Source organism: Neopelma chrysocephalum, unplaced genomic scaffold, assembly GCF_003984885.1.
Source record: "Neopelma chrysocephalum unplaced genomic scaffold, ASM398488v2 Primary Assembly neopelma1_25, whole genome shotgun sequence".
Taxonomy (NCBI): Eukaryota; Metazoa; Chordata; class Aves; order Passeriformes; family Pipridae; genus Neopelma; species Neopelma chrysocephalum.
The window spans coordinates 24,705,037-24,723,620 of NW_020897694.1; the positions used below are offsets into that span (position 1 = coordinate 24,705,037).

The 18,584-nt window shown below is 38.9% G+C and overlaps 1 protein-coding gene across 8 annotated transcripts in view; it reads right to left on the reverse strand.

Moving 5' to 3' along the window:
- Window positions 1-18,584, reverse strand: part of ABCC4 (ATP binding cassette subfamily C member 4) — a 148,077-nt gene that overhangs the window by 89,346 nt on the left and 40,147 nt on the right. For all 8 annotated transcript variants that reach the window (XM_027674632.1, XM_027674633.1, XM_027674635.1 and 5 more), the window contains 6 exons: window positions 10,658-10,754; window positions 9,297-9,512; window positions 7,090-7,230; window positions 5,660-5,697; window positions 5,234-5,334; window positions 1,032-1,178 (listed from right to left, as the gene is read on the reverse strand). In XM_027674632.1, coding sequence (XP_027530433.1) covers window positions 1,032-1,178; window positions 5,234-5,334; window positions 5,660-5,697; window positions 7,090-7,230; window positions 9,297-9,512; window positions 10,658-10,754 — 740 coding nt within the window. The remainder of the gene's footprint in view (window positions 1-1,031; window positions 1,179-5,233; window positions 5,335-5,659; window positions 5,698-7,089; window positions 7,231-9,296; window positions 9,513-10,657; window positions 10,755-18,584) is intronic.

Genomic DNA, 18,584 nt, shown 5'->3' on the forward strand with positions numbered 1-18,584 from the left:
TCTGTCTGACAAGAGCCCACATCAGCACTATGATTTCTTCTGATGTACGGGCTCTCACTAGCTCTCCACTAACCTGTCACTTGAGCTTATGGTTTCCTTTCTAATCCTTTGCAGTGGCCTTGAATTTACATTGCCACAGACTCCCAGTGCTAGTAGGCCATGTAACACAGCCTTAAACTTCCGCAGTTGTAGGGCTTTTTAAGATTAAACTGTACTTATTTCATTCATCATATCATTGTCATGAACCTTTTCCCCACGTCAATATTTTTTTCCTGAAAATATTACAAATTTCTCTGAAACAATAAAGCTATCCCTATATATCCTTACAATCATCAAATGCCTCCTGGAGCTATGAGAACAAGCCTATGTCCTTTTTTTGCAAGGGACTCAAGACTATCAGGTTTCTGTTTCTCATGTAAGAGAGAAACCAGTGGCTAGATCAATCAGTACCACTTCCAACTCTCTTCGCTCTGCTCCAGCTTCTCTCTCATTTCTGCTGAAGAACATAAGGATCTAGATTATAGTTTTAAATCGCATACTTTATTTACCCTTTTGTGCATTCTGGAAGGACAGTAAGCTAGGCAGTTTCTCAAAACTATGCATTACCACTCATGTTTAAAATTATTTTTTAAAAGGGCAAATGATTCATGGGGTTAAGCTTTCAAAGAAAAGCCTACAAAAGGCATGCCCAAAAAACAAAAGCATACACATTCAATGTGAATATACCTCGTGTAACTGAATCAGAACAGCAATGCAAATACAGGTCAATGTACATCACCAAAGTTACAGATAATTCATTGTTCTGTAGGCTGCATTTGGAGACAGTAAGGTGAACCATCAATAAGCAGTCTGACTTTTCAATTTAAAAAGACTACACTGTTAAATTTAGAATGTTTATGTAAAAATTTAAATTTAAAGAGAAGAAAAAGAACCCCATAAATATGCAAAAGCACTATCAAATTGTCATTGTCCAGAAACCGTAATCAAAGGGATACATCAAATATTTAGGTATTTTTTACTATTAAACTTACCTATAGGATTTCTGTCAAAAAACAAGACGGGAGCTTTCAAAATGGATTGAAACATTTTGTTGTGCAAATTCTGACCAGAATTGACAAGAACTTGAAACACCAAAAGACTTCTGATTATGCCAAATAGTATTGTAGCCACTGTTAAACCTGAAATAAAAAAAAAAACATAAACAGAACATACATAAAGATAGGAATCTTTCAGAAGAAAAAAACTTTAAACATAAAACTGAACTAAAACCAAATTCTCTTGTCTTCTGCATATAGCAAGAATCCAAACTTAAGCCTAGGGGGACTCAGACTGAATGCAGAACATAGATATACTTGTCACTAGCTTCAGTTACTATCATAGAATCAGTTTAATCAATTTCTCTTTTTTGGTTTAAAAGAATTGGTACTTTATAGAAATATAGGAAATGTCTGTTAACCCATGAAATAAATCTGTATTAAAACCCTCTGCATAACAGCCTTACTAAGAAATTCATTTCACAGTGCCGTGTATAATTGTGGCTTGCAGAGGTCACTGTGAAGATTCAACATTTGCCAGCAGGTAATAACCAAGTAATATACACATGGTTATTTAGAGACAACCTTGAGTTACTCCCAGTCAGCCCAAACCACTCATGCCATTCTTCCTCTTGTAAACCACACCAATTCATTTAAATTATGTGTATTTCTTTTAACATTTTATAATATGCACTCTTTATGCCGTGTGAAAAAGAGCCCTTCCGGGGAACTGGTCTGCAGACTGTTTGTCTCTCTTCTGGGCACAACTCCACTTACAAGACAGTGGTGCTACAGGGCAAAAAATGGAAACAAAGAATGAGATTGCTGCTGCTTTGTTTGCTGTGCATAATCTCCAATGTGGCTGTCCAAATTCCCTGTCAATAAAGGTGAACAGGCTTGGTGTGCTCCAGCAAATGTCTGAAGCCTTGGACCAGTTATGTCACCGGCTAGGCAGACTTTCCCTGGATTCTCGTATCAACAGTAAGAAAGGGAAACGCTGTCAGATGGTGATTCAACTAGAATTACATTTCTCACCTAGAATTGATGGTTGTTTTTTTTCAGCTATAAGAGCAGTATTTCTAGCAGTAGATGGATGATGAAACGAAGCCTTAGTGAGTCAGTTAGAAAAATAAACACTTATGGACTATTTTGGAGTGGGTTTTTTTCAGTTCTAAGACAAGACCAAGTTTTCACTAATAAGGAGTTCAGTGAGCTCTCTGATTTTTGTGCCTGCCCTTTAACGACATTCGGTTTTGCTGAGCCTCTCTTTTAATCCAGGGTTGAACTTCGGCTTCACTCTTCTGTGGTAGCCAAGGCACTGTATAAAGTTTAATGCTCACGCTAAGCTGCAGAGTGAATGTTGTCCAATAGGAGAGAGAATATTGGGAAAAAGAGACCCCTGGTGGCCTAGTGGTTAGCGTGCAGGACTTTCACTGCTGCGACCACGGGTTCGATTCCCCGGTCTCCTGGCCTGATGGAGGTCGTTAGCCCTGTGTGGCCATCCATCTATGAGAAGGACACTCTAAACAAACCTACGCCCTGAGGACCTCACTGCCATTGTCCAAGCTTGCTTGGCCCCGGCAGATGAACCTTAGGATTAAAGGGTGGGCTCAGTTCAGCGCAGGCTGTGTCTCACCTAAAAAATCCATTGCGCAGGCTGGAAAGGTAAAAAGACCTTTCCCCAAATCTTCGTTCGCGAAGATGGGCCATTATAAAGGTGAACAGGGAAGGTGTCAACCTTACATTTGGCAGTGCTTCCAGGCTCCAGGTGATCTGCTTCAGAAAATAAGCATAGCTACCACAACCCCATATGTTCAGGCCTTGAGGACACCCTGAAGTTAGACCCTATCAAAAGAAAACATATCCTATTCTAAGGGCAGGTTAAAACTGGACAAAATTCAAGAACAGCTGTAGTAACAGTGGGAAAGAGGGAAGTTTAAGCTACGTGATATGGTTAAGTTATTCCATTCCGCTTCCTTCTGTATGCTTCCCAGGAGCAAGAAAAAGTATCACTATTTCATTTGTCTGCTTGCAGTTTATTGCTTACATTCTGTAAGGTGCTGTCTTTAAGAAAAAAGCACACGGCTGTGATGGGAGCTTCTTTGCCTTGTCCCAACTGCTGTATTCTAGTAAAAAAAGGTAAAAGGCAACTTTTCTGAAAGTAATGTACCGAAACAGGAAAGCTGGGTCATGCAAAAACGGAGAAGGAAAGGTACTAAGCAGGAGGCTGTGGTACAGCCCATTCCTAAGAGCAGTCTGTGGGAGCAACTGGAGGAGAGGGACCACATCCTGGGAACCCCATATTTCTGTACAACGTTACTCAGGTTTGGAAGCCACTGGAACCTGTTGGCATGATCCGCACAAAACAAAACACCTTAAGAGAGCTAATGGCTGGAGAGACATACTTTAGACAAATGAGACACACTTTCAAGTCCTTCACCTGATCTGTCTTAAGCCAAAGGTTTTTGCTTTCACTATTTAGGAGCTTAGAACCTCTGTCATGGCTAGGCTTCGCGAACGAAGATTTGGGAAGGGCTCTACCCACGTTTCTTGCAAGCGCGTTGGTGGCTAAAAAGGCCAATACGAGAAAGGCAAGTCCGGTTGCAAAAGACACAGCAGAAAGACTCCTTAGATGGTATATTCTGCAAGGCTCGATTCTTTCTGCGTTGACTTTTCTCCTCAAGAGTGATCCTGCGTGCTTTCTCAAAAGCATCAGCAGCGTTATAAATGGTTGACAAGCGCCCTTCGAACATTCGCTTTATAAAAAAGGCATGGAATTGGTACCTCAGTTCTGGCCAACAGGGTTTCCCATTAACAGAAATTTTACTCTTCCAAATCTTTGTCTCATAATAAAAACAAGGACTAGGAAGGAACTATCGTGGTGAGTTTTTTCTTTTTCCAAACACTGGGAATCAGAAATAAAAATGTTAAATTTTTTTATACTGTTTCAGAAGTTATAGAAAAAGGTAAGTTGGATTATTATGTACTTCATATGAGATGTACTATCTTTTTATAACTTTGTCAACTTCACTTACAATTTTGTGTAAGTCAGTCAATGCTGTCTGTTCAACTATTGCAAGTAAGTCACTTGAACATTTCAATATAAAGGAACTTTCTGTTGTTCTGCTATCTAGAACAAAATATGCCTTAAAGATAAAATTTTCCGTAATATAGTTTAGACTATATAGTCAGAGAAAGTCAAATTTGCCACATTCAATCATACTGTGCAGTCCACTGGAACAGTTCACGAAATAAGACATTACACAGAGAAAATAAGAGCCCAGTTTATCTGCCTCCTAAATTGTTGCTTCCCAGGCCAAGCACAGTGTTTTCTGTCAAGCACTTAGATCATGTGGATTCCAGAAAACAAACCAAACAAAAAATCCTCCACATATTCTCTCGCCCATGGAGATGTTTCTGAGTACATTCAAAGCATATCCTTCTGGCATTCCACCTGTTTGCTCACACCAATCATTTACAACTCCATCAAGAAATTACCATCCCGTACAAAACCATACATCACTAGGAGTGCTAAACAGCAGAGTCTGAGAGCATGTACATGATTTTTCTGTAGCAATTTTTACTATATCTCAGAGTAGTATTTCAAGATGTTTGGATGCCTGAATACAAGGATCAACACCCTTTTCTGAATATTCAGAAGCATATATGGCTACCTATTGAAATACATTGAAATGTTTTTTAACAATCTGGTTTGCATACCCACCTAGAATGCTTTTTAAAAACTGGTTCTTTTGCTATGGCACTTCAGAAGGAATGTAGCCATGCCAAGTTTTAGAACAGCACAGAATGAAGATCCATTTCTAATGCCTCTTGCCCATCCATATAATGACTGAAGATTTACCTCAATTAGTACAGACAATAGCCACAACCTTACGGTGACTGACTTTCTGAATACTCAATTCTTAGTTTATTTTCTAAAATCCAGGCAAAGCAAATTAAGAGTCTGCATGTAACCAATTTTTTCTGTTAGATTTTTAGATTTTTAAACTTTATTTACTGCAATTATTTTTATCAGGAAGCAACACTCAGGCTCCTAATCTGTTAAGACATTGCTCAGTTGCTGCTAGAAATCACATTTCCCCACACTGCCGTTGCTTCGCACCTCTCAAAACTCTCTATTACAATAAATCAGACAATAAATAGTTCTTAGATGCACACATACATGCATGTGTAAATACCTGCATAAATTCCCAAATAAAAGTTAAGGTCCAGATGTTCCGTCTCATTTGTTCCATTATTTCCATTTGTTGTGAGATTCAGCTTTTCTTGACGATTTGCCCTGTGGAAATGCATACAGAAGATAATCATCATCAAATAAGTATGTTTAGTTGTTTCTAGATTCGACCCCGTCAAAATCTTCAAAAGATCTCATGTACCGATGCTGTCATGCATCACGAGTAGATGCAATCACAGACTGCACTTAGCATAAAGGTTTAATTCCCCCCTCCCCCCAGAACAAGTGGAAGGCAGAGGAAGATCAAGAGTAATTTGAAGTTTCCTAGAACAGGTTCTCTTACCAGAAAAACCTATACAACACTGATTTCTATTAAACAAACAGCACTTGACTGGCAGAAATGACTGGCCAGTTATTATCATCAACTTACCAGTAAGAAAGCCACCAGTCCTGGAGCACATAGGCCACCTTGAGCAAAAGAGATAAACACAAGAATCATCTTACAAAATGAAAAAAAAAATTAGAAAATTAAATTTCCTTGCTATTCTTTCAAGCTCTCTGGGAAAACATCACATATTCAGGAAAGTATGCTATCCAGTCTTTCAAGACCAGCAGCAATTTGCCAAGCACATTAGAAGGTGCTCTACAAAGAAAGAAGTTACCTTAAATTACCTTACATGATAGCAAACTAAAGGAAAGCAATATACTTTAGCAAACAAAATATAGTAGCTCTTCCTCATGTATGTTAATTGCACATTAAAGAACTCATTTTTTCAGTTCCTAAATTTGCTACTAGAGATATTCGAAAATGCTTTTTGATTAACAAACTTTCTGATGTCACCAGCCCAGAAATTTGTGTTTACAGGAGATAATGACCAGAAACAGGGTTGAAGGAGGATGAGAGAGAAGAGGGAGGGAAAAACTCCTACTGCCACCTTCCTTTTCTGACAAGAGGTGACTACAAACTTGTAAAAGGGTTATTTATCTCAACATACACCCCTGTTCACGTGGATTTGAAGTTGTGGGTGTTCTTCTACAGAGATATGATCTTGTTTTGCTATCTTTCCAACAGACTCAAATCAAGGACAAGTAAAAATTAAGTAACATGTTAAAATATATACTTTTTTCTTACAACCCAGCCAAATCATTTCCATGAAATGAATTTGAGCTTTTCTCAGTAGGAAACAAAGAAAAAGGCAATAAGGTATCTTCACGCAGCTTCCTCAACTCACCATTTCTTTCAGTAAGTATCAAAATAGTTTTCCTTGTTTAAAAATTCTTTTACATACATTTTCCAGTCTGCGTTACACAAAATATTTGCCTATCCTCTTCCTCACTTTCTTAGTTTGCTAAACAGTGACCTTCATTCTAGCTCTTCTCATAACCTGCAGTTACCAGCAGACAAGTTGTTCTTTGAACACTTCTGTCGGACTCTGTACTCCCATACCCAATAAACCTCTTTACCATCCTCAACTGGAAAGATAATGACTGTTCAGGTTTGTTGAACACTGTTTTATACACCTTACTATTTTCTTCTCTGCTTCAAAAAATCAGACTGGCTTATAATTTCTGTGCCATGTTGCCATCAAAATCATTATTTTATTGAAATATTAAAATTGTTGAAGTAAGGATCAGTGCAAGACTTCTCAATGCTGTACCAATATTCCATGCTGACACATATTAAATTTGACTGAGTACACTACAAAATTATTAAAGAACACAACACTCCCAAACATTTTAAATGAAACATCACAGTAAAAAATATACATTATGTCAAAAAGAAAATTAAAGAAAAAAAAGGAGGGGAAAAAGGCAAACCCAAAATACATTTAATATTATTTGTGGCTCCCAGCAACTTACCTGTGCCAGAATATTGAGTACTATAAGTATAAAAATCACAAAGTAGTTTGCTCCTGCAGTGAAATATTTTCTGTAAATTTTAAAGCTAATTTTTCCCTCATGGCGACTCTCCTCTGGCACTGCAGCCACTGTATTTTCACCCTGAAAAAAAAAACCCCACAGAATAAAACCCATCAACATTGCAGTTACAGATTCAGACTAAGCCACTTGAAAGTCATGGTTTAGAATTATCAAACAATTAAACAATAAGATAAAGTGATTATGCACTAAAACTTTAAATACTGAACTGCAGCTTCAACAAAAAAAAATTAGTCTCAGTGCAGTAATACTGAAAAATCTGTTCTGCAAAGCAGTACTGTGAGGATTTTATTTGGCACTGCATCACCAAATATAACAAAGCTTCATATATAGCCAGAAATACGTATTCTGATCGCTAAACCAGTTTTTTCTTATACACTACCTTCACTCAAACAGCTCCAGAAACTAAGGCCTTTACTTGGGGAAGATTCTGTTTTCAGAACGCATGTGCAACCTTTCCTTTCCAGAAGAGTATTTAAAGCAAATACTCTTCTGCAAGTATGTACCAAGATCAATCAACATATGCCAGGACTTAAAAATTACCCATGAAGTTCTAATAATCTCCTTGTGTGTACCAATAATAATGGCCCATCTTCGCGAACGAAGATTTGGGGAAAGGTCTTTTACCTTTCCAGCCTGCGCAATGGATTTTTTAGGTGAGACACAGCCTGCGCTGAACTGAGCCCACCCTTTAATCCTAAGGTTCATCTGCCGGGGCCAAGCAAGCTTGGACAATGGCAGTGAGGTCCTCAGGACGTAGGTTTGTTTAGAGTGTCCTTCTCATAGATGGATGGCCACACAGGGCTAACGACCTCCATCAGGCCAGGAGACCGGGATTTGAACCCGTGGTCGCAGCAGTGAAAGTCCTGCACGCTAACCACTAGGCCACCAGGGGTCTCTGTGTACCAATAAAGCATCTGTTAATAGGGAAAACAAGTGAAATAGCAAATGAGAAATCATACTAAGCGAACAATGGATGGGGAACAATGAGCAGTGGAATCAACAGACCTGACTCAGATGTGAAAAGAGAAATCCCACCTACCTGCCCATATAAGGTGAGAAGCCTATCTTGGTCTTTTTTTTGTATCTCCACGCACTCCCCCTTCCCACCTTCCTCCACCCACACCCAACAGTTCTAAAGTTGTTAAAAAGTCTGGCACAACTTTGCAAATTTAAGAGAATTTAAGAGAGAAGTTGCCACTGGGACATTAATATCAGGTAAGTTTAATGCTTTTGAGCATAAAACTATTCCTCAAAAAATATGAAAAAGTCTGTAGCTTTTTTTTGTTTTTTTTTTTTTAAATCTCATCACTTTTCATTATAGAGAAGAAATAATATATACCCATAGCATAAAAGTGACAATCATCACAGACATACAGGGATTACTTGTTCCATGGATGCAGTGCTAACCCAAGCCTAGAAGTGTTACAGGGATCCTGCACTGTTCTATGTGAATGCAAACACACGAGCAGAAGGCCACCTCTGGTACAGAAATTTTAGGGCTGGTTTTGCACTGTGCAGACCCAAAAGATAACAAGTCACCTGGAAGTCATACTGGCACCTTCTGTTTTCACCAACAAAAGGGTTGGGGAGAGCAAGGCAGTGGTGTCCCAGGGTTACCCCCTCAGGGCCAGCTCAAGATCATGTGGGCATGTTTATGCATACATTAATGCCAGCCATGCAAATATAGTCTTTGCATAAAGGTAAGGCTTCTGCATGCACTTTTCAGAACTCAGGATTTCAAAGAAGTGTTAATTTCAGTTCAACACTGCACCAACACATAGAACCCACCAAATACAGTGGGACCGGCCCTTTAAAGCACCGCTGTCAGAGGACAGGCTGAAGGAAGCCCAGTGTGGTGTCTTTGGACACCAAGAGTGAATGCTTCTGGCATCCAGCAGAGCTGATGAACTGCACAAACTGACTCTGCTGGGTTTGAACAGAACGGCGCAGAGCTGTGGGCTGCCAGTCAAGCACAGCTAGGCAGGTCCGCTGTCGGTGAGCTCTCACCTGATAATGCAATTCAATAATCCCTGATATTCCAATGCTGCAGGGAAAGCCCATATCAAAATTTAAGTTAAAAACCAGCCAGACAAGAGTTGAGACACATCTATCCTTTGAGTACTCACAGGTGGTTGTTCCACTGCTCCATCTTTCTGTGAGTGCACAGATGAATCCTGGGACCAGACTGAGGACTCCGAGAAGGTTCGGTTCCGGGAAGACTTCAGGTTGGGGGTTCCTGGAACCGACGGAGGTTCTATCTCCTCATCTTTTTTCAAAAGGGAAGCAAAGTCGATGCCAGATCTCAGGAACTCTGCATAGGTACCTTTCCCCACCATTTTACCCTATAATTAATATAAACTTTGATTATCTTCATTATACACTTTCTGTAAAGGACAATTTTTCCTATCTGTCCTTGCTGTCTCTGGGGTTCTGCAGTTGCTGAGAATACGTTCTACTGCAGTAACTGAGCTGAAAGCTCTGTTGATTTCTCACTTAGAAGCTCTTTATGCTCTAACCAGTCCCCTCCTGGCAGCTAACCAGGCCAAGGAGCACACAAACAGCATGACAAAATCTCCAGTTGCAGCCAGGGGAGAATCACCTCCTTGAAGAAGCTGTGGATGACAGCCAAGCCATGCAGCTTTAGGTCAATCTATTGCACTACATACATAACCATCAGTCTTTTTATATTACTCCAGTCTAGGGGTAAACACCTTCATTTCCTGGTCCTCGCAGAGTCCTACAAGGTGCAACAGATCATTTCCACACTGCTTACAGCTCTATGACAAACTCATTTCTAAAGAGCTACTATAACTTTTAAAGAGATCTCAATGGGAGGAAAAAGATGGTAGTGTCCTTTACTGCACCTTTGTAATGCATCAAAAGTAATTTCATATATTTCACTACCAACCTTTAAAAAGAAAGTGAAAAAAAAACCAAACTGCAGTTCTTCCATTTCCCCTCTACCTCTGAATATCTAGTACAACAAAGTTTGGAAAGAACTATTACAATGAAGACCCGCTCATTCTTAAAGGCATCTGGGACCATTTCTCAGCCTTAATTTAAAAATGAATTTGTTGCAAAATTAACGTACTTCTTAATTCACACGTAAGTGTAAGAAACAAGAATAAAAGCAAAGCATTAACACAGTCTCAAAATTCCCTCACAGTATATTAAACTTGAAGCAAAGGAAATTTAAAACTCTATTTCAAAACCAGACAAAATGTTTGAAGAAATAAGAGTTCTTAATTCACATAAAAATCAGTATGTCAGAATATTGTTATGCACGATAAAATTCCAAAATAGATTTTTCAGGGAAGATATTCCAAGAAAAATCAACCTATTTCATTAATAACTATAAAACTTTAAAAACGTATCGAGTCATTAGACAGAAAATATATTTACAAACTAAAAATAAAGATCTGACTAAAAATTCTTAGATGAAAAAGGATAATTTTAAAGTATAAGTACAGACACTGAAATCACTTACATCTTTTAAAATTAGAATCTGATTTGCAGCACGGAGATATTGCAACTGGTGAGTGACCAAAACAGAGATCTTCTGATGTAAGGCCTGACAAATACATCTGCAAAGACATGTAAAAATTAATTAAAAAAAATAAATGTCCTAAAAGATTTTTATTATTTCTAGAAAACATCTTCTATTGAATTACGAAGCTTTTAAAATAAGAAGATGGCCATGCATTGTTACTAGATTTATAAAAGCTATACTTAACAAACATGTTTCTTATTTAACTTTTTAAGTTTTCAAGGTAGGGAGAAGAAATTACATATTTTTGATCTGGAATAACAGAGGAGGAAATAAGATGTTTCATTAAAATTGTCTTAAACATTCTCATAACCAATGTACATGTCATAACTTGAATTGCAAAGAGAGCATTTAAAAAAAAAGCCTAAACTAATGGCAGGAGAAAGCAGGGCAAGATACTGTGTAAAATTATGGGCAAATACAGACAATAAAAGTATGTTCTTCGAGAGGAGTTTCAGAGTAGTTGTAACGCGGAGCCACTGAGAGTTCTGGAGAAGTAAACAGTACTACTGATTGAAGCTACATCCAGGTACGTAAAGAAGCGAGATTCTTGAACCATCTATGACCTTTCCTCATGGACTCAGAGCTTACCTTCCTATCCACTACCTTACCAGAAGTTTTGGATTTGGAGAGAGAGGTGAAGAAGGGACTGGGCACACTAGAACCATCAGCAAGCGTAGGTGAAACCCATCCAGTTTTAGTAGAATACATACCTGGTGTCTTTTCAGTAGAGCCTTGAAAGGACACCAGTTCCACAAAATAAAAACAAAACACAACACAAAACCACAGAAGTAGTTTTATGAACCATTTAGAAATGGTTTACAAGTGGAGAGATCTGTAAGCACATTCTTCATGTACAACAGGGAAAGCACAGATACAGCTGAGATCCAACACTACCAATACGCATTGCCTTCATCCTCGCAGTAACAAAGCAGGGAGACAAACCCTTTCAGCAGACAGCCCTTTCTCAACTACTCACTTAAAAAAAACAAGGAAAACTGATACTGTCTAGGACTGAAGCGTTCAGCGACACATCAGCATCTTTGCATTATGAATGCCTTTTTGAAGATCATCTCCCAGTTTACAGAATCACGGAATAGGTTAGGTTGGAAGGGACCACAGTGGGCCATCTGGTCCAACATTCCTGCCCACGCAGGGCCGTCCTAGAGCACATGGCACAGGACTGCATACAGACAGTTCTTGAGTATCTCCAGTGAGAGAGACTCCACTGAGTTGTTGCTCATGCTGTTGAGCAGTACTGGCACCCATGAACTGCATTTCTAGACAAAATCAAGCAGGAAGACACACTTCGGCAGCACCCCTCTTCAGTATTCAGCTGATGAGGCATGAAGCCTGAAGGGCCAGGCTGCAGCCTGCTCAGAGCAGAACTTTCTGAACTGCAAAGGGACCTTGGCACCACACCTTCTTCTCCACAGATCCATTGCTGTTGGCTTATTTTTGCTAACATATTAACTCCCATTTGCTAACTTGACACAGGAGTGTGGCGCTTACCACAAAAGAAAAACAAACAAAAGAGCACACACACACAAATTCTCTCTCCCTCTTCTCCAAAACAAACCCCAACCAAAACTACAGCAATTCAGTAGTAAAAATTCAATGCAGAAATGCAAATAAGCAGTAAGGGAGTAAGGCAGAAAAAAAAAACCACCTTAACAGCAGCAATATCACATTGCTTACTGTGTTTCATACATTCAATTAACTCTCCATGCAACTTTTAATATCTATTTTGTCACTCCTACAAAGACTACAGGAAGTACATGGTTAATACTACCAATTAGCATAATTACAGGCAGAAAGTATATTATAGTTTTCCAAATAAACTGGGCAGTAAAATTAAGTTAAAAGCAACACTCTTCCTGAGAAAGTTATATGCTTGATATGCAGCATTCAAGATGCAACTATAAAACCACAATATTCTTAGATGGCCAAGATAACAATTAATCAACGCATTTGCAGCAGCATGACTACGTGAGCAATTGCAATTATTTATACACCAAGTTCTTCATGGGAGCATTACTCTGGTGTAGTTACTGTCCACCCTCTGAGCAGTCACTGAAACAAACCACAAGGTAAGAAGAGCACCAGCTGAAGAGATCCAACAAAACATAATGTTCCACAAAACCTACAGAAAGAACTGGACAAACATCAGAGGGGCTACAGGAAAGGGCTAGCAGGAAAGTTGCCAAAAGAGAATATACCAGGTATTCACTGAGAAGTTATCTATCTTTCCCTTATATAAGTCCCACAGTCCACATACCACTCCAATCACTGAATTTTCTTTGTGCCAGGTGTACGTCTAACAGCTTACTGGGACAACCAGCCATTAGAAAATCCAGTGGTTCAAAACCTTGAAATCTTGATCCTGAGCCACAATGAGCCCGCTGTACTTTATGTTTGCATTTCAAGGGGGGTGGGGAAGAAGACGAAAAAAAGTGGGTTATCACAGCATCAGAGCAAACCAATTAGAACTGTGAGAGCTGTAAGCACAGTATCCTGGGTCATCTTGATCTCAAGAGAGTAAGCAAAAGATAACCTCTGTGGAAATTCGTATTTCCACTGATATATCAGTTCACTCTTGCCACAATTCACTGGCATGAGCACAGGCATGAAAAATCACAACAAAGAGTATACGCTTAGATCTATTAAACAACTCACTGCTCAGATAGCTCAATAGAAAATTTTGCCAATTAATATACTGTGTCATGATGAAGCACAGAAGTTGAAAAACTAGTAAAACACTAAGTAAATACTTGACATTTGTTTCAAAACATCAAACTACTTGAGTTCTATGTTCAAAACCAGTTTTTAATTTTTTTCCCAATAATATATATAATGGCCCATCTTCGCGAACGAAGATTTGGGGAAAGGTCTTTTTACCTTTCCAGCCTGCGCAATGGATTTTTTAGGTGAGACACAGCCTGCGCTGAACTGAGCCCACCCTTTAATCCTAAGGTTCATCTGCCGGGGCCAAGCAAGCTTGGACAATGGCAGTGAGGTCCTCAGGACGTAGGTTTGTTTAGAGTGTCCTTCTCATAGATGGATGGCCACACAGGGCTAACGACCTCCATCAGGCCAGGAGACCGGGGAATCGAACCCGTGGTCGCAGCAGTGAAAGTCCTGCACGCTAACCACTAGGCCACCAGGGGTCTCTTTTTCCCAATATTCTCTCTCCTATTGGACAACATTCACTCTGCAGCTTAGCGTGAGCATTAAACTTTATACAGTGCCTTGGCTACCACAGAAGAGTGAAGCCGAAGTTCAACCCTGGATTAAAAGAGAGGCTCAGCAAAACCGAATGTCGTTAAAGGGCAGGCACAAAAATCAGAGAGCTCACTGAACTCCTTATTAGTGAAAACTTGGTCTTGTCTTAGAACTGAAAAAAACCCACTCCAAAATAGTCCATAAGTGTTTATTTTTCTAACTGACTCACTAAGGCTTCGTTTCATCATCCATCTACTGCTAGAAATACTGCTCTTATAGCTGAAAAAAAAACAACCATCAATTCTAGGTGAGAAATGTAATTCTAGTTGAATCACCATCTGACAGCGTTTCCCTTTCTTACTGTTGATACGAGAATCCAGGGAAAGTCTGCCTAGCCGGTGACATAACTGGTCCAAGGCTTCAGACATTTGCTGGAGCACACCAAGAACTGCTACCACCTTTTTACTTGCTGTTTAAAACCCTACAAAATTCATCTTTCTTGTCCTTCTCAATTACTCTCAAGAGGCATAATCTGTTAGTCTGTGAGCATTTAATGTATAACAACAGGAAAAATTACTGCACAAACTCCAGTCGCCATTGCCAACTTTATTAAACACACAAATGCACACACGTGCACAATCAGAAAAGATCCAGTCAGAGAAGACCCAAAGGCTCTTTAGCCTTTCTTGAGTACAAGAAAAGGGGAGATGAAGGGACTATGACAGTTGCATCCTCTTCCCCAAGTAATAAGCAATTTAAAAGTATTCCTGGGAGATGTTAAATTGGTTGCTCTACATGTTGAAGCTCAACAAAAATTTCAACATCCTTGAAAATGTATTCCAGGCGCATGCTACCTTTGCCATTACAAAATTCTACTCTGAAGTCCAAATTTGCATCCTTTGGTGCCATTTCAATCCACTATTTCCTGAAGTCAGTAGATGAGTTTATACATTAAGTCTTTCCCCTCCAGAAACAAAAGAAAAGCAAAAAAAAAAAATTAACAAAAAAAAACCCCTCCAAATACACTTTTTTTTTTTAAACCGACAAATAGTTTTCTGATGTTTTATTTTTCTATTCCTCCCCGCCCTGGACACCTGAATGTACTTGACCACCTGCACTGATGTGTGAAGCTGTTCTGCATTTTTTGGAAGCGCACAAAATTGAAACATTATTTCAGCTGAGACCTTACACCTACAAAACGTAACAGGAGGGTTACTTTACTTGTACTGCCAGATACACTACTGGTCATAAATCCCAGGGCACAGTTTCCTTAACAAGAGCATGATGTTGATGATTTGTGATCTATCACACTCTACACCTCCTTTTCCATAAAACTACCACACTACTGATCCTTGCTCATTGTGTATTCGTGGACTCAACACTTCGCACTTATCCCTGCTGCGTGCACGTGTCTATTAATTCACATCCTGCAACCAAGACTTCCCAAATCCCTCCAGAACTGCCTTTAACATTGCTTAGTTTTCTACCCCCAAAAATATAGCACCAATGACCTTCATACATCATCAGGAATACCAGAATCAGGACAGACCTCTCCAGAAATTACATTCTTCCAATTCAACAAAAACAAACAAACAAGCAAACAAACAATATTCTAAGTTAACAAACCTAAGTAACAATATACTATCGTCCATTTAAAAAGCCAACTGCACTTTGACAGCAAACTGGTATACAATTAAAAAAATTAGCTTGAGCTTTGATAATGCAGAGCATGAAGTAGGAGACACTGAGAAGGAGGCCTACAGCAACACAGTGCTCCTCAGTGCAAAGGCAGTCTTCGTGCTTTCGAATCCTGATTTATTCTCCCTTCGCTATCAGGTTTGCTTTTCTCTGAGACAAGTTGTTCTTTAATCTTTTTTAAGTTTTTATCTCCAAGAAACAGCTTTCTTTCACCTCTGCAAAGTGTCTCTTTAATGATTCTACTTTCTTCCTTACCATTCTTTTTCCCACTCCTTTTTGCAAGTTCACATGCCAGTTTAACTTCACTCTAGTAATACTTATATTCATTTCAATGAAAATAACCACTGAAATGAAATTAAAGCACATGCAGAAAGTGCTCACAGGCATAAAACCTTTGTTATACTCATTTACTTCCTACATTTGCTTTCCTCTCCCTTCCCTTTCCATTTCAGTGGCTTAGGGAGAACAATCCCCCAGTTGTTTTTGTACATTTCAAAATTTAGAAAAGTAAAAAAAAAAAAAAAAAAAGTGAAATGTTTGAGAGACAAAAACCCCAACCACCTACTTCTACTATGCGGTCTCTACTTCTACTATGCTGCTTCTATTTCCATGTTTACCTTGACAATCATTTATCTCCATCTCATGACAAGTCTCCACTGAACTAATGCACAAGTATAACTGGTCCACAAAATCCATCGCCTTGTTCTGGGCACGAGGTAGCATTGGATGGCTGGAGAAAGCATATAAGCAAACACAGTGTGATGCTTCCTCTGGCACAGATTTCCAGCTTACAAAGTATTAGGAACTTTTTGAGCCAGAGATTCTTGGTATTTAAGTAGCTCTTCGTGAACTGTTCCTATGCAAATTTGCCGACCTCCCCCCCCCCAAACCCATTTCTGATTTAGAATTCATAATATTGTTTTGCAACTGCCCCCACAGACCACTAAAGCACCTAACTACACTGGGATTCTGCAAGTGTTGTGTTTGGGGTTTTTTTTCGTATTGTGTGATTTAAAAAAAAAAAAAGGCAGTGATATCATAAACTTAAAATTTTAAAGTTTTTTGAAAACATACAATGTACAGAGATCACATTTATGCTTTTCATTTTGTGTAAAAAACCAAAAACAAACCCCCAAAACCCTAAGCAACATTACTACAACACGTTCATACATTTTAAACATATTCCCTACCATAAACACTACAAAGCTCAAGGAATTTCAACTGTATCATCTAAACTGAAAGATACAACTAATACATTTTTAAGAGCAACACCTATAATACAAAAATAGAAGTACAGGGTATTCAAGTTTGCCCAGAAATTCTCATTGGAGCTGTAACAACTGCAATGGTATCAGAAACAATAATGAGCATAGACCAGGTCTGAAACACAAACAGAGAAGTCTTAAAGAGATTCTTGGTTTACAGAGATCCCACTTGAAAGAAGTAGAGTGAAATCCCTGAAATTAGATACTGCCACCCCAGTACATCTGTCGTCAGTGGACAAAGCATGTAATACGTATATGCCCTTAAACACAGCACTGGCAAGTGCATGCCAGGGCTATCATTGCTTGGTTCCCCTGACACACTGATTGTACCTGTAATCCCTCTACAGAAATGAGACATGCTAGCTTTTATCTGCTAGTTTTACAGGACTGATGAGCTTCACTTGCTTCTAATTACCTACACCAACATAACAGCACTTTTTCCTCCAAGTTCAAATGTTACATGAGATTTACAAGCACACCCCGCTTAGAGAGAGAGATATGACACTGGAAGCATTCATGGACTCCTAAGGGTTCCAAAAATGAAATTAAATAGAGTAAGTAAATACTTGATCTGTATATCTAGTTAAAAAAAATAAATCCTTTTACTCATTTTCCCTACTTCATTTTGCTCCTCCCCTCAAGCACTTCTGGGGCTTAGGTAAGAATGCAATGAGTAAGTCAGGATCTCTTAATCCATGCACTTTGCATGATGGAATTTTCTGCTCTCATTTGCTGTCAGTTCAATTCTTCCTCACCTTTTCCTGCAATTGTGAAGGACATCTTTGCCACAAAATCATGCCTGCTCCCTTCCCCCTCCTGAAGAGGAACACAGAGTTACCTCAGACAGCAATGGAGAGATTTTATCTTTCAGGACATCTGGTCAACTTGCCAGGTGACTCTCTGGTCAGCCTCAACATATGTTTATTCTATGCCCCACTGCCCAGCTGCATGTCCACTGAGTTCCTACTGAAGGCCACTACCTAGTTCCAAAGTATTCCATCTGAATAGATGCTTAAGTTCATTATCGTACTGTGATAAATGCAGTCATGTCTTCTGCAGCTTTTATCTAGTTCCAGAGAATCATCAGAACTTTAGATCTGATTTTAAAAGATTCATAAACTGTCCTGTAACTGTCCACTCTCATAAGCAAAGAGGAGGAACAGAAAGAAATCAGGCTGATCATCAGCTGAGACTGGCTCCTGTCACTGGAAAAGATGCAAGGGAAGGAACAATACCTAGAAAAGAGCATGTTTCAATAGACAATGAAATATAAATCTCACTCTTAAGAACATGATTTTTGAGTCAATACCACTGATGGGACGCAATTTAATTTTTATCTAAATATTATCTGAAACCATATCATCTATAGAAGTATGTTTATAAAGATAAACAGGCAGAGCAGAAAATTTCTTGGGATCCAAGTGCAACTGAATGATTTTCTCAGAAATCACACACTATTCCAAACTTCATCATACAAGGAAATGTGTCACTGCATCTATAATGACTGTCCTTCATTTCAAAACCAAAGGTCTCAAAATACTGCATTTCTTAGAAGTTATTAAAAGCTATTTTTATATAAATATATATATATATGTAAAGGTATATTTTCATATATACCTACAAATATGTGACAAACCATAAAACAATACTGGTACCGCCCTACTGGAAAAAGGCCTACTGTT